This window comes from Pristiophorus japonicus, unplaced genomic scaffold (assembly GCF_044704955.1).
Source record: "Pristiophorus japonicus isolate sPriJap1 unplaced genomic scaffold, sPriJap1.hap1 HAP1_SCAFFOLD_310, whole genome shotgun sequence".
NCBI classification, from domain to species: Eukaryota; Metazoa; Chordata; class Chondrichthyes; family Pristiophoridae; genus Pristiophorus; species Pristiophorus japonicus.
Window position 1 is genome coordinate 559,953 of NW_027252889.1, and position 15,921 is coordinate 575,873.

The 15,921-nt window shown below is 46.7% G+C and overlaps 1 protein-coding gene and 1 pseudogene across 1 annotated transcript; one reads left to right on the forward strand and one right to left on the reverse strand.

Moving 5' to 3' along the window:
* Positions 1-15,921, reverse strand: part of LOC139249382 (uncharacterized) — a 191,209-nt pseudogene that overhangs the window by 128,327 nt on the left and 46,961 nt on the right.
* On the forward strand, positions 1,025-11,911 carry LOC139249381 (uncharacterized). The gene is made up of 5 exons (XM_070872376.1): positions 1,025-1,145; positions 1,663-1,736; positions 2,764-3,102; positions 11,238-11,279; positions 11,426-11,911. Exons 1-5 carry the CDS (start codon positions 1,025-1,027, stop codon positions 11,522-11,524), a joined length of 675 nt encoding a protein of 224 aa, XP_070728477.1. The 3' UTR covers positions 11,525-11,911.

A 15,921-nucleotide genomic window follows, 5' to 3' on the forward strand; every position in this document is an offset into this window, starting at 1 on the left:
CTGGAACTCCCTGCCTAAACCTCTCCACCTCTCCTTCTTCCTTTAAGATGTTCCTTAAAACCTACCTCTTTAACCACCTGCCCTAGTTTCTCCTTCTGTGGCTCGGTTAATTTTTTTGTCTAATAACATTCCTGTGAAGTGCCTTGGGACCTTTTACTGCATTAAAGGCGCTATATAAATACCAGTTGTTGTTCCCTCCCCAGGTCTCCCTTTACCAGTTTCCATGATAGAATCAGACAGCACCGAAGGACACCATTCGGCCCATTGTAACTGTGCCAGCCGGTGGATGAAAAGAAAAAGAACTTGCTCTTCTATTGGTGAACTTGTTCAAATAAAAGGCAGGGTTCACAGCACAGGTTTTCCACAATTTGGATCGGAATCAGTAACAGACTAACCGCACTGCTCCAGGATTGCAATCTTTGATCTCCGTTTAACTTGTACTGCCTGGACTGTCCCTTTAAATATCGGGAACATTTTGTAACCTTCAGACCGGTTTTTAAGTGATTGATATTTTTCCCATTAAAGGTGCAGTTGTCCCTGTCCTGACCCAGTCTCCGAGCCTGGAACGTGTCACAGAGGGTCACACGGCGCGGTTACAGTGCACCATGTGGAACGCCAGCGTGAGCGACACCGATGTCCACTGGTACCGGCAACTCCTGGGGCAAGATATGGAGTGGGTTTTAACACGAGGCAAGTGGCAGCACACGAGGGAGCCCAGGTTCCACTGACCGTCTCCAGCCTTCCAGAGACACCTCCAATAACAGCTTCATTCTGACAGTCACAGATGTGCAGCCCAGTGACACTGCCGCCTATTACTGTAAAGTGTGGGGCGATATCAGCGGGAACGGAACCCAGCTCAATGTAACCAGTAAGTATAAGTTACATTGTAATAATATTATATCTGCGTCTGACATCACCTTGTGCTTCAGGGCTGGTAAAGGTCCAATATTTGATGGCAAATACCTTATTCTGTAAGTCCGGTCCCTAACATGTCCCTCTCACTTTCACAGATCCTAACGTGCAAATGGATGAAGACCTGACAATTGTCTGGATCAGTGTGGGGGCTGTGCTGGGACTTACTCTCATTGCTGGAGCTGCTCTTGTCTTCTGTATCAGACAGGCACGGTTCGGGAGACTGCAATCCTGTATGTTTAAATAAATATTTCACGGTAACTCTACCACATCTGGATCAGCTGCCCATAGTCATTGAAGGGATAAGAACAGAAAATACTGGAAACACTCAGCAGGTCAGGCAGCAACTGTGGAGCGAGAAAGAGAGTTAACGTTTCAGGGTGATGACTTTGTGTCAGAACTGGAAGGGGTTAGGGATGAACAGCTTTTAAGCAAGTACACAGCCAGGGAAAGATGGGCATTCATAGGTGCTGTCTGAGTATTTCCAGCGTTTTCTGTTTTTATTTCAGATTTCCAGTATCCGCAGTATTTTTCTATTGTTTGAGTCATTGAAGGGCGAGAGTGTCAGCGAATTAAAGAGGGAGCTGGGTCGATTATTTTGGTTAAAGAAGTGTTATGGGCTATGGACGACACAGTACAGTTTGGGTTTGTGAGAACTTTGGGACCACCCAATGGCCTTTCCCCAACCTGCATGTTTCCGTGTTCCTATCTACACTCAGTGTTGGTGACATTCTGTGATTTCCTTTACAGCCCCGTCTGTCCACACTGCCACTACATTGCCAGCACCCAATTATGAAAACATCTCTCTTCCCGGACGCACACAAGTGAGTCGAGTTGGTTGGCCCAGTGCCAGTCTTTTGTTAATGTTCCTGGAGTATTTAAAGTAATATGGCCGAGAAATTCGATGACGTTGGGTCCATTTTACAGGCATAAAACGGGCACCTAAGTGTCCAGTGCAGTGGTCAAGCAGCACGTGTATATTGCATGTTGGGTGTGCACCGCCCGCCATATTGGTATAGGCATCAAAAGAGGCGTCCAAGGCCCACGTCTGAAACAGCCATTAGTCCTTTGCATTTGCAAATCAGGGGCCGAGTGCCTGGTTGATGCTTCCTTTACCAAATTGGTTTGCCTGAACACAGCTGGCACCAGGCCGGCTGCATTCAAGAAAACCAGGTCTTCCTGCAGCCTAACCAGCACCCCTCAATGGAGCCGCTGGAGGCCACCAGCAAAAGGGAAGTTTAAAATAAATACTTACATGAATGTGGAGCCGACAGGTGCAGGAGTGCCCCCGCACCTGTCTAGATTTCCCCCCCTCTCCCGGGCACATCCCCTTCTCCCGAGACCTATACCTGATGCAGTAACCACAAATTCAAATACTCTTCAACGCCGTGCTGCCTGGGGAGATCCGAGCAGGTGTCTGCAGCTCGTCGGTTTGGTGTAAATGAGAAGCCCGATATTGGGTGAGCTTTGGGCCTGTCCGTTCCAGCACAGAGATCGTTCTCTAGACTTGAATGTGGAGGCTCAGTCGTTGAGTATGTTCAAGACAGAGATCGATAGATTTTTGGATATTAAGGCAATCGAGGGATATGGGGATAGTGCGGGAAAGTGGAGTCGAGGTACAAGATCAGCAATGATCTTACTGAATGGCGGAGCAGGCTCGAGGGGCCAAATGGCCGACTCCTGTACCTAATTCTTATGTTCTTATGTTGAACACACAACCTTCTGATTCAGAGATGAGAGTGCTACCAACTGAGCCAAGACAGACACCTTAGATTGTTGAGAGACACTAAAGTACCAAATATGCTGTTGCCTAAAGTGACCTATCTGGATTTCTTGCTTTCCTTTTTTCAGTTTTCCCAGAAGCCCAAGGAGTTGAGATCTGCCAACAGAGAAGCATGTACCTCCAGAAAATACCAAACTAGACGCTTCATTTCAGGACAAAGCAAGACTGAACAAGTGCTTGAGAAACACCAGCATTGCCGAGAACTGAAGGATCAGCAACTTCAACCAACACAATGGACTCACCAGCATCAGTCGGCACCAAGAGGTCACCAGCACCAATCATCACTGAGGCGCTTTTTACCCTTTAAGAATTTAGCACCACCAACCAGCAACAAGACTTTATTGGCACCGACTGGTTCTGAACTCTATGCAAACCAAAGACAGATTAAACCTCATCTCTCCAAGAAGGTAACTATCAGGCCGGTAACATAGGACTCCCTTCATACAGAGAACTCCCAATTCCCACCACTGTAGTGGTCCAAATACACAGAACCATTTGTTGGGAACGTGGCCCACATCTCAATGTACAAGCTCTGCAGATCCTGACCTGAGTAGAGCCCTTCCTCTTCATCCTGCATAGAACACTTCTGCTGGCTTGAGGTTTCTCATGTCCACATCCCTTTGGACCATAATATCAACACCTTAGCCTAAAAGGAGGCCCAATGAAGCCCTTCTACAGTACGCTAGTTGAAGACTCAATCGCTGGGTTTTTCCAATTAAAGTCATAGAATGGTTAAAGCGCAGAAGGAGGCCATTCGGCCTGTTGAGCCTGTGCTGGCTCTCTGGAAGAGCACTTAAGCACGTCCCACACAGCCACCCGTTCCCTGTAGCCCTGCAATTTATTTTCCTTCAGGTACTTATCCAATTCCCTTTTGAAAGCCACAATTGAATCTGCCTCCACCCCCCTTTCAGGCAGCGCATTCCAAATCCCAACCACTCGCTGCGTAAAAAAGTTTTCCCTCATATCGCCTTTGGTTCTTTTGCCAATCACCTTAAATCTGTGTCCTCTGGTTCTCAGCGCTCCCGCCAATGGGAACAGTTTCTCTCTATCTATTCTGTCCGGACCCCCATGATTTTGAACACCTCTATCAACTGTCCTCTCAACCTTCTCTGCTCTAAGGAGAACAACCCCAGCTTCTCCAGTCGAGCGAAGTAACTAAAGTCTCTTATCCCTGGAATGTTTCTGGTAAATCTTTTCTGCACCCTCTCTAAGGCCTTCACATCCTTCCTAAAGTGCAGTGCCCAGAATTGGCCTGTTTCGATGTTTTTTTACCGCAGTTGCGGTTGAGGTCGACTCGTTCAGGAAATTCTGCTCTTAGTTTTTTTTGGTTTCCATCCAGAAGTCGGCCATAATGGGGGCGGTGACTACACCTGAGGGATAAAGACATAATGGGGGCGGTGACTACACCTGAGGGGCAAAGACATAATGGGGTCGGTGACAACAACTGAGGGGCAAAGACATAATGGGGGCGGTGACTACACCTGAGGGGCAAAGACATAATGGGGTCAGTGACTACACCTGAGGGGCAAAGACATAATGGGGTCAGTGACTACACCTGAGGGGCAAAGACATAATGGGGTCAGTGACTACACCTGAGGGGTAAAGACATAATGGGGTCAAGACATAATGGGGTCAGTGACTGCACCTGAGGGGCAAAGACATAATGGGGTCAGTGACTACACCTGAGGGGCAAAGACATAATGGGGTCAGTGACTACACCTGAGGGGCAAAGACATAATGCGGTCAGTGACAACACCTGAGGGATAAAGACATAATGGGGTCGGTGACTACACCTGAGGGGCAAAGACATAATGGGGGCAGTGACTGCACCTGAGGGGCAAAGACATAATGGGGTCAGTGACTACACCTGAGGGGCAAAGACATAATGGGGGCAGTGACTGCACCTGAGGGGCAAAGGCATAATGGGAGTGGTGACAACAACTGAGGGGCGCAAGTTGGGGGCGGTGCGTATTCACCGCCGCGATGGTATTATCGCAGCGCCACATCACCACAGCTCTCCCCTTCACTTAAAGGGGAGATCTTCTGCATTTTTAAACTTTGGTTGAGGGTTTCGGCGAGGCCAGCGGCCTGCCACCCAAGAGGGAGTTGGCGGCCCGGCCGAACCCAGAGGCATAATTGTCGGGTCAACCTGGCGGTCGGCCAACAAAAAAAAACATGGCGGCAGTGCGTCCTCCCCTTTAAGGGAAGCCACACCGGCACTGCAGAAGGCCACAGCCTCACTGGACCACTGCAAAAAGGTTGTTTTGGCACCGCCGGGTGCGCCAAAGAGAATGTCGCCGTCGTGGGGTTAGATCGGCGGTGCGCACGGTGATGATGTGCTTAACACCGATCAGCAACAGAGGAACGGTAAGGGCAGGATCGGGGCACCACCGGGAAAACTTGGGAGGGCAACTGGGTTAGCTGCCAAAAGTCAATGGCCACTCCACTCCGCAGCGTGGCCACCGATTTGCGGTGGTGACGGGCCTTAAAGGGGCAATTTCAGTCCCTATGCCTCTATTTATGAAGCCCAGGATGCCATATGCTTTTAACCACTTTTTCAACCTGCCCGACCACCTTCAACAATTTGTGCACATATGCCTCCAGGTCTCTTTGTTCATACACTCCTTTTAGGATTGTACCCTTTAGTTTATATCGCCTCTCCTCGTTCTTCCTACCAAAATGCATCACTTTGCACTTTTCTGCATTAAATTTCATTTGCCACGTGTCCGCCCATTCCACCAGCCTGTCAATGTCCTCTTGAAGTCTATCTCTATCATCCTCGCAGTTCACTATACTTCCTAGTTTTACGCCATCTGCAAATTGTGAAATTGTACCTTGTACACCCAAGTCCAAGTCATAAGTATATATCAAGAAAAGCAGTGGTCCTAATACCAGCCCCTGGGGAACACCACCGTAGACCTTCCTCCAGTCCGATAAACAACCGTTCACCACTTTTGCGGAATGTTGCCATGTTTTCGGCACAGCGGGACCTGTGCCACGACAAGAAGGCACCCATGACCCTCGCCCATTTTTTAGTCACAGGATTATTTGCAGTTTCCAGGTGTGTGCTCCCAGAGGAGGAGCAGAGATTGGCTGTGGAAGTTCCTGATGGACCTGCCCAGCATCGCACAATCAATAGCCTCTGTGCTGCCTGTTAAAAGTTGTACAAAGGTACATTTTAAAAACAAGGCACAGAATCGAATACAATCAAATGATGGGCTTTTGTAATTGAAATGACTTCTCCACCACCCTACACATACCGGGGCAAGTAGTTAACCCTGGCACCTAGTGTCACCATGGGGCAAGTGAGAAACAAATAGATCAGATGGTGTAATTGAGTCATTTGCATATTATAAGATGGCCCCAGATATGGGTGGACATAGTGTGTGTCCACACCTCTGGTGGGCATGTTTGGCAGTGATGGGTATAAAATGGGAGCCGGCAGAAAACTTCCACGTTTAAGTCAATTCAAGTTACACTTGGGAGTTAGTGTGACTTAAAGCATAAAATCCAGATCCCAGCAGAGAAATTCACTGCAGGTGAGAAAACTAAGCCTCTGGCCCCTCAGACCAGGTAGACAGGCACACTACACCAATGAATTTATCACAAGAGTCTACTTAAGTTAGGATGGCGTGTCACCAGCAGCATTGACAGCTTTTGTTCATCAAAGTGCCAGGAAGCTCAAGGCAGTCGCTAAAACAGAGCAGGACAGTTTTAGCAAGTCCGTTTCTGCCCGCATTAAAGATTAAAACCAGGTGGCCATGTGCAGCTGAAGGTAGTGGACCTTGACCTTGACTCAACAGTATGGTTTTCTGCGTATTTCTCCATTGACTGCAATGGCGCTGTTTAAGAGGTAGGTAAAGGGGATAAGGGAATGGAGTTTCTACAATGTGTACAGGACTCCTTTCTAACCCAATATATAAAGAGCCCAACAAGGGACCATTCGCTATTGGATCTAGTAATGAACCAGAGCAGATAAGAGAAGTAAAAGTAAGGGAGCATCTAGGCAATAGTGACCATAATATAATACGCTTTATGATAATTGAGAAGGACATAAGTATGACGACTACCAGGGTAATAGACTGAAGAAAAGCTGATTTTGAAGGGCTGAGAATAGAACTTGGGAGAATAAAATGGGCAACAATATTGGGGAAAAAATGATGTAGATAAACAATGGGAAGCATTTAAAATGATCAACAGAATGCAGGGACAATATATTCCGCTAAAAGGAAAGAACAAACTAAACACTAATGGGACTCCATGGATGAATAAAGCCATGAGGTAACAATTGAGGGTAAAGAAAAAGGCATACATTAAGTACATAGACAGCAGGAGAGTGTATGATAAAGGAGAATAGGAAAAGATTAGGTGAGAAGGCAAATAAAGGCAAAGAGGAACTATGAAATTAAATGATCAAGGAACATAAAACAACATAGTAAAATATTTTACAGGCACATCAACAAAAAAAGGAAACACAAAAGCAAAATACTGCAGATGCTGGAATCTGGAATAAAAGCAGAAAATGCTGGAAATCTCAGCGGGTCAGGCAGCATCTGACATATAATAATAAAAGGAAGGTTGGGATGGGAATAGAGCCATTAAGGGGTGGATGAGATAATACCACCAGTAATGACAGAGAGATGGCAGAAATATTCAATCATTATTTTGCTTCAATATTTACCAGGAAGCTGGAACAGGTGCACATGACATTGGATAAGGAGATTAGTAATAAGGGCCCCAAGTTTCCACACGCTACAAAACGGGCGCCCCCTCCGAGCTGGGCGCCCGTTTTTTGCACCAAAAATGGCGCCTGAAGAAAAACGCGCGATTCTGGAGCGCCCTGCAGCTCCATGGCAGCTTGTTGCGATGCCCAGGGGGGCGGAGCCTACCACTCGCGCCGATTTTTGAAGTGGGAAGGGGCGGGTACCATTTAAATTAGTTTTTTTCACGCCGGCAACCCTGCGCATGCGCATTGGAGTGTTCGCGCACGCGCAGTGTAAAGGAAACATTGGCACTCGGCCATTTTTGTAGTTCTTTGTAGCTGTTTAATTTTTGAACATTTTTTAATAAAAGCACATCGCCCTTATATGATCAGCACTGAGGCTTTCTGCAGCCTTCTCACTGCCTCCTTCCCCCCCCGCCCGGCGTCGGCTGCCTCCGGCCCCCGCTGCGGTCGGTCGGTCGGGCCCTCACTCCCTCCCTCCCTTCCCCCCGCCCGCCGTCGGGAACGGCTGCCTCCTCCCTGCCTCCCGTTCGCGAGAACGACGCCACACCGCTGAGCTGACTGTAAGGTTTCCACCTCAAGTGGAAGGCTGCTTGCTGCCTGTTTACTGCCCGACTGACCCTCCCTCCCTCCCATTCGCAGGAACGACGCCACACCGCTGAGCTGACTGAAGCTGCCTGAATCACTTTCACACAGGTAGGCAGGCTAGAAGGGCTGAATGACCTACTCCTGCACCTATTTTCTATGTTTCTATGTTCTCCCTTGTCCACTCTACTGGAAACATCCTCAAAAAATTCCAGAAGATTTGTCAAGAATGATTTTCCTTTCACAAATCCATGCTGACTTGGACCCATCATGTCACCTCTTTCCAAATGTGCTGCTATGACATCCTTAATAATGGATTCCATCATTTTACCCACTACCGATGTCAGGCTGACCGGTCTATAATTCGCTGTTTTCTCTCTCCCTCCTTTTTTAAAAAGTGGGGTGACATTGGCTACCCTCCACTCCATAGGAACTGATCCAGAGTCTATGGAATGTTGGAAAATGACTGTCCTTGTAGCACACACAAGAGATTAATGTGCAAAGTTAAAGCACATGGGATTGGGGGTAGTGTGCTGACGTGGATTGAGAACTGGTTGTCAGACAGGAAGCAAAGAGTAGGAGTAAACGGGTACTTTTCAGAATGGCAGGCAGTGACTAGTGGAGTGCCGCAAGGTTCTGTGCTGGGGCCCCAGCTGTTTACATTGTACATTAATGATTTAGACGAGGGGATTAAATGCAGTATCTCCAAATTTGCGGATGATACTAAGTTGGGTGGCAGTGTGAGCTGCGAGGAGGATGCTATTAGGCTGCAGAGTGACTTGGATAGGTTAGGTGAGTGGGCAAATGCATGGCAGATGAAGTATAATGTGGATAAATGTGAGGTTATCCACTTTGGTGGTAAAAACAGAGAGACAGACTATTATCTGAATGGTGACAGATTAGGAAAAGGGAAGGTGCAACGAGACCTGGGTGTCATGGTACATCAGTCATTGAAGGTTGGCATGCAGGTACAGCAGGCGGTTAAGAAAGCAAATGGCATGTTGGCCTTCATAGCGAGGGGATTTGAATACAGGGGCAGGGAGGTGTTGCTACAGTTGTACAGGGCCTTGGTGAGGCCACACCTGGAGTATTGTGTACAGTTTTGGTCTCCTAACTTGAGGAAGGACATTCTTGCTATTGAGGGAGTGCAGCGAAGGTTCACCAGACTGATTCCCGGGATGGCGGGACTGACCTATCAAGAAAGATTGGATCAATTGGGCTTGTATTCACTGGAGTTCAGAAGAATGAGAGGGGACCTCATAGAAACGTTTAAAATTCTGACGGGTTTAGACAGGTTAGATGCAGAAAGAATGTTCCCAATGTTGGGGAAGTCCAGAACCAGGGGTCACAGTCTGAGGATAAGGGGTAAGCCATTTAGGACCGAGATGAGGAGAAACTTCTTCACCCAGAGAGTGGTGAACCTGTGGAATTCTCTACCACAGAAAGTAGTTGAGGCCAATTCACTAAATATATTCAAAAGGGAGTTAGATGAAGTCCTTACTACTCGGGGGATCAAGGGTTATGGCGAGAAAGCAGGAAGGGGGTACTGAAGTTTCATGTTCAGCCATGAACTCATTGAATGGCGGTGCAGGCTAGAAGGGCTGAATGGCCTGCTCCTGCACCTATTTTCTATGTTTCTATGTTTCTAGTAGTGGAGTCATTAAAACAAAATACCGCTATGTCCAAAAATGGAATTTTCAGCCCTTAGGGTATTGCATACAGTTCTGGTCGTCATATTATAACAAGGAAATAAAGAAGCACTGGAGGGGGTGCAGAGAAGGTTTACAAGGATGATACCAGAAATGCAAGTGTATACCTATCAAGAAAGAATGAACAGGCTGGGTCTCTTTTCTCTTGAAAAACTTCGGCTGAGGGGTAGTTTCATAGAGGGCTTTAAATTTATGAACGGTTTTGATAGAGTGGATAGAAAATGTTTCCACTTGTGGGTAAGAACATAACTAGAGGCCATTAATATAAGATAGTCATCAAGAAATCCAATAAGGAATTCAAAAGAAACTTCTTTACCGAGAGAATGGTGAGAATGTGGAACTCGCTACCACAGGGAGTGGTTGAAACGAATAGTATCGATGCATTTAAGGGGAGGCGAGACAAGCATATGAGGGAGAAGGGAATAGAGGGTAATATTGATAAATTTAGATGAGGAAAGACGGGAGGAAGCTCGAGTGGAGCATAAACGCTGGCATGGACTGGTTGGGCCAAATGGTCTGTTTCTGTGCCATATATTCAATGTAATCCTATGTCATGTCTTTATGGGGGCAACATCAGCAGCTATCACAACTGCCCTTGGACAGGGTTTATTTTGAGCAGGTAGAACACATGCTGTTTTAAGTGAAACAAGCAGAATATACTTGCTTTGTAGGTGAAAAAGCAGGATCCATTTTAAAAGCCTCTCTCACTCACCTGACAGACTGGGGCTCAGCTGCAGGCTTATTACACCCTGCATCGGGCACCAAGCTCTACAGCATCTGCTATATTCGCAGTGACGTTCAGGTCCAAGGATCAGGTGCATGTGAGCCACCTCAGGCTTCAGAGGAGTGATGGAGCAGATATTGCCATCCCACCTATGGCCCTCGGAGAAAGCTGCCTGTACCAATCTGTAGCCATGTGGAGAAGTAGCACGGCAAATATCAGAGAGAGTTACTCTCTTCATTTCAGAAGCATGTGTATCAGATTAGATCACACCACCCATTGCAGAGTTCTCCGATGAGACAGACATCTCATTAATGGAATTTAGAAGAATGAGAGGGGATCTCTTAGAAACATATAAAATTCTGACGGGATTGGACAGGTTAGATGCAAGAAGAATGTTCTCGATGTTAGGGAAGTCCAGAACCAGGGGACACAGTCTAAAGATAAGGGGTAAGCCATTTAGGACCGAGATGAGGAGAAACTTCTTCACTCAGAGAGTTGTGGGCATGTGGAATTCTCTGCCACAGAAAGTTGTTGGGGCCAGTTCGTTAGATATATTCAAAAGGGAGTTAGATGTGGCCCTCTCGGCTAAAGGGATCAAGGGGTATGGAGAGAAAGCAGGAATGGGGTACTGAAATGCATGATCAGCCATGATCATATTGAATGGTGGTGCAGGCTCGAAGGGCCGAATGGCCTACTCCTAAATCTATTTTCCATGTTTCTACGACAAGCTACATGGACTCATATTTAATGGATACAGTCTGCATCCTCCATCTGATTCCAACCATTTGTTTTAAATTACAGAAATCAAGTGATCTTCAAGCGGATTCCAACTCGATATACATGGTAACTATATTATCAAATATAGTCATTCAAACTAAGTTAGTGATTGATACCAATATAGAAATTCATGTCAATATAGTGAGTTAAGCCAAATCAAAACAATCTTTCAGAATAAAATGTTAATGGATTGCATCTACCTTTTGTTTCAGAATTTTGATCCAGTCTTAAGTCAGTGCACAAAACAGCCCCGTCAACAATCAAACCTGGAAAAGCTGTTGGTCCAAATGGTGTTTACCCCAAATTCTTAAAAGCACTGGGACCCAAAGCAAAGATATAGTTGACCTCCTTCTCTGAGGTACTGGCAACCGGTAAAATTCCACCAGTTTGCCCTCCTGAAGCAGGGGAAGAACACTTGTGAATCCTCCAGCTACTGCCCGATCTCCTTCCTCTGTACTAGTTATAAAGTGCTGGAGAGGCTGTCCATCACCGAAGTGACCCTTACCAGTTATTTACAGAGGATGGAGGCTTACTTCCACCGATGGCAACTTCAGACAAATCAAGAGACTGACACCTCGACATTCCACCTCAACACCCATCAAGAAAACCAAGCTTTGAAAGTCTCATTTTGCGGCACTGAAGTAAACCATGCCCAAAACCCTCCTATTTAGGAATCAAGCTTGATCGCATTCGGTCAGTAATTACATAAATAAATAAAATCTGGAATAAAAAGCTAATGTCAGGAATGGTCACCATGAAACTCCATGATTGTCGTAAAAACCCATGTGGTTCACTAATGTCCTTTAGGGAAGGAAATCTGCCGCCCTTATATATGTCTGGCCTATATGTGACTCCAGTCCCACAGCAATGTGGTTGACTCTTAACTGGCCTCTTAAAAAAGGCTCAGCAAGCCACTCAGTTGTAACAAACCACTTCAGAAAACAATAATAATAATAAAACCGGCAGCATCTACCTCAGCACCAGCTTCAGACGCGACAAAGGATTACCCAGCCCAGTCAACCAGCAAAGTCCCTCTCACTAACATCTGGGAACTTGTGCCAAAATTGGGAGAGCTGTCCCACAGACTAGTCAAGCAACAACCTCACATAGTCCGACTTACAGAATCAAATCTTCCAGCCAATGTCCCAGACTCCTCCATCACCATCTCTGGGTATGTCCTGTGTCCCACCGGCAGGATAGACCCACCTGAAGTGATGGCACAGTGGTATACAGTTGGGAGGGAGTGGCCCTGGGAGTCGTCAACATTAACTAAGGACCTCGTGAAGTCTCATGGCTTCAGGTCAAGCATGGGCAAGGAAACCTCCTGCTGATTATCACCGACTGCCCTCCCTCAGCTGATGATCAGTACTCCTCCATGTTGAACACCATTTGGAAGAAGCACTGAGAGCAGCAAGGGCACAGAATGTACTCTGGGTGGGGAACTCCAATGTCCATCACCAAGAGTGGCTCGGTAGCACCACTACTGACCGAGCTGTCCCAGTCCTGAAGGATATTAAATTATTTAAATGGGGAGAGATTACAAAATGCTGCGGTACAGAGGGATCTGCGGGTCCTTGTACATGAAACACAAAAGGTTACCATGCAGGTACAGCAAATAATTAGGAAGGCAAATGGAATGTTGGCCCTTATTGCAAAGGGAATGGACTATAACAGTAAGGAAGTCCTGCTACAACTGTACAAGGCGTTGGTAAAACCACACCTGGAGTACTGCTTACAGTTTTGCTCTCCTTATTTAAGGAAGGATATACTTGCATTGGAGGCAGTTCAGAGAAGGTTCACGAGATTGATTCCTGAGATGAAGGAGTTGTCATATAAAGAAAGGTTGAGCAGGTTGGGCTGAGAGAGTGGGGATGGGGTGAGAGCACAAATGAGGGAAATAGACCGGACACAGCTGAGGGCCATGTTAACCATAGTAGAGGGGTATCTGTGGTTGAGGAAAAAGGAAGAAATATTGGATCCAAAAAAATCTCAGATGCAGGAAGCAAAGTGTAATAATGGTCAATGGGTGTTTTTGTGATGGGAAGGCTGTTTCCAGTGGAGCAGCGCAGGGCTCAGTACTAGGTCCCTTGCCTATATGTCAATGATTTGGAATTTAATGTAGGGGGTATGATTAAGAAATTTGTAGATGATACAAAAATTGACTGTGGTTGATAAAGAAGAAAGTTGTAGACTGCAGGACGATATAAATTAACTGGTCAGGTGGGCAGAAAAGTGGCAAATGGAATTCAATCCGGAGAAGCGTGAGGTAATGCATGAGGATGGCTAACAAGGCAATGGAATACACAATAAATGGTAGGACATAGAGGTGTCGAGGAAGAGGGGCCTTGGAATGCATGTCCACAGATCACTGAAGGTAGCAGGGCAGGTGGATAAGGTGGTTATGAAGGCACATGGAATACTTGCCTTTATTAGCCAAGGCATAGAATATAAGAGCAGGGAGGCTATGCTTGAACTATATAAAACACTAGTTAGGCCATAGCTGGAGTACTGCATGCAGTTCAGGTCACCATATTACAGGGAAGGTGTGATTGCACTAAAGAGGGTTCAGAGGAGATACAGGAATTGCCTGGACTGTATAACCACAATCCCTTGGGAGCACCTGTATATAAGGAGGCATCATAGGGTGGAGAGGCACTCCGAGATCTGTAATAAAGGATTACGGTCACACTTACTTTGAACTTGCAGCATCTAGTCTGACTTTTTATTCAAGAGATAACAGATACGGTGGCAAGTGCTGCAGGGAATCGAATATGGCCAGGGTGATCTCCTGGACTAGTTTTGATTGCCTAGATGGGTCGGAGAGGAATTTTCCCAGATTTTTTTCCCCCAATTGGCCTGAGTTATCTGGTTTTTGCCTCTCCCAGGAGATCACATGGCTCCGGTTGGGGTGGTGTGTAGAATGTTTTGGTGCAAGGGGTGTTGCGATTGTGTGGGGGCGGACTGGTTGGGCTGGGTGCTCTTTACCTTTCCGCCATATTCATTGGTTTATCTGGAACCTTCAGGGCTGCTGACCGAGGGCCATGTAGCTCTTGTCAGCCGGCACGAGAACGATAGGTCGAAATGGCCTCCTTCTACATTGTAGATTTCTATGTTTCTATGTAAAAGAGCAATGGCTTGTCAACAGGTTTGTTTGGCTGTTTAGAAATGCATCTGTGTCCAGGAAAGATCTAGGAGAAAGCTCTGCCCACCTGGGGCTCGCTTGCCATGTAGGAGTTCAGAGTAGAGCGCTCTATTTGAGAGTCTTTTGTCGGGCATGCGGACAATGTGGCCTGGCCAACGGAGTTGGTCGAGTGTGGTCAGTGCTTCAATGCTGGGGATGTTGGCCTGATTGAGGATACAGACGTTGGTGCTTCTGTACTCCCAGGAGATTTGAGGATCTTGCGGAGGCATCGCTGGTGGTATTTCTCCAGCAAAGTGAGGTGTGTACGGTATATGAGCCATACAGGAGGGTGGGTATCGCATCCTTTGTCGTCGAACTACAGTACGTGGATGACGCTTGTGCTGTGCACATTCAGAGGCTGAACTCCAAGTCATCGTCAACATCATCAACAAGGAGTACAAAAGCATTGGCCTTACACTAAACATCCGTAAGACAAAGGTCTTCCACCAACCTGACCCCGCCACACAGCACTGGCCCCCAGTCATCAAGATCCACAGCGCAGCCCTGGAGAACATGGACCACTTTCCATACGTCGGGAGCTTATTATCAGCAACAGCAGATATCGACGAGGAGGTTCAACACCGCCTCCAGTGCAGCAGTGCAGCCTTCGGAAGAGAGTGTTCGAAGATCAGGCCCTCAAATCTGGCACCAAGCTTATGGTCGAGTGATAGTTATTATTACAAGTCTCCCCCCACCCAACCCCACCCCACAATAGCTCGATTATCAATTATTGGGATGTTTTTAGTGTCCTCTACCGTGAAGTCCGATACAAAATATTTGTCCAAAGACTCTGCCATTTCCGTTTCCCATTATTAATTCCCCAGTCTCATTCTCTAAGGGACCAACATTTACTTTAGCTAATCGTTTCCTTTTGATATAACTGTAGAAACTCTGACAGTATGTGGTTATATTTCTTGCTAGTTTATTCTCATTCTATCTTCTCCGTCTTTATCCCTCTGTTCTAGAAAAAACATAGAAAATAGGTGCAGGACAAGGCCATTCGGCCCTTCTAGCCTGTACCGCCATTCAATGAGTTCATGGCTGAACATGCAACTTCAGTACCCCCTTCCTGCTTTCTCGCCATACCCCTTGATCCCCCAAGTAGTAAGGACTTCATCCAACTCCTTTTTGAATACATTCAGCAAATTGGCCTCAACAACTTTCTGTGGAAGGCAATTCCACAGGTTCACCACTCTCTGGGTGAAGACGTTTCTCCTCATCTCGGTCCTAAATGGGTTACCCCTTATCCTTAGACTGTGACCCCTGGTTCTGGACTTCCCCAACATTGGGAACATTCTTCCTGCATCTAACCTGTCTAAACCCATCAGGATTTTAAACGTTTCTATGAGATCCCCTCTCATTCTTCTGAACTCCAGTGAATACAAGCCCAGTTGATCCAGTCTTTCTTGATAGGTCAGTCCCGCCATCCCGGGAATCAGTCTGGTGAACCTTCGCTGCACTCCCTCAATAGCAAGAATGTCCTTCAAGTTAGGAGACCAAAACTGTACACAATACTCCAGGTGTGGC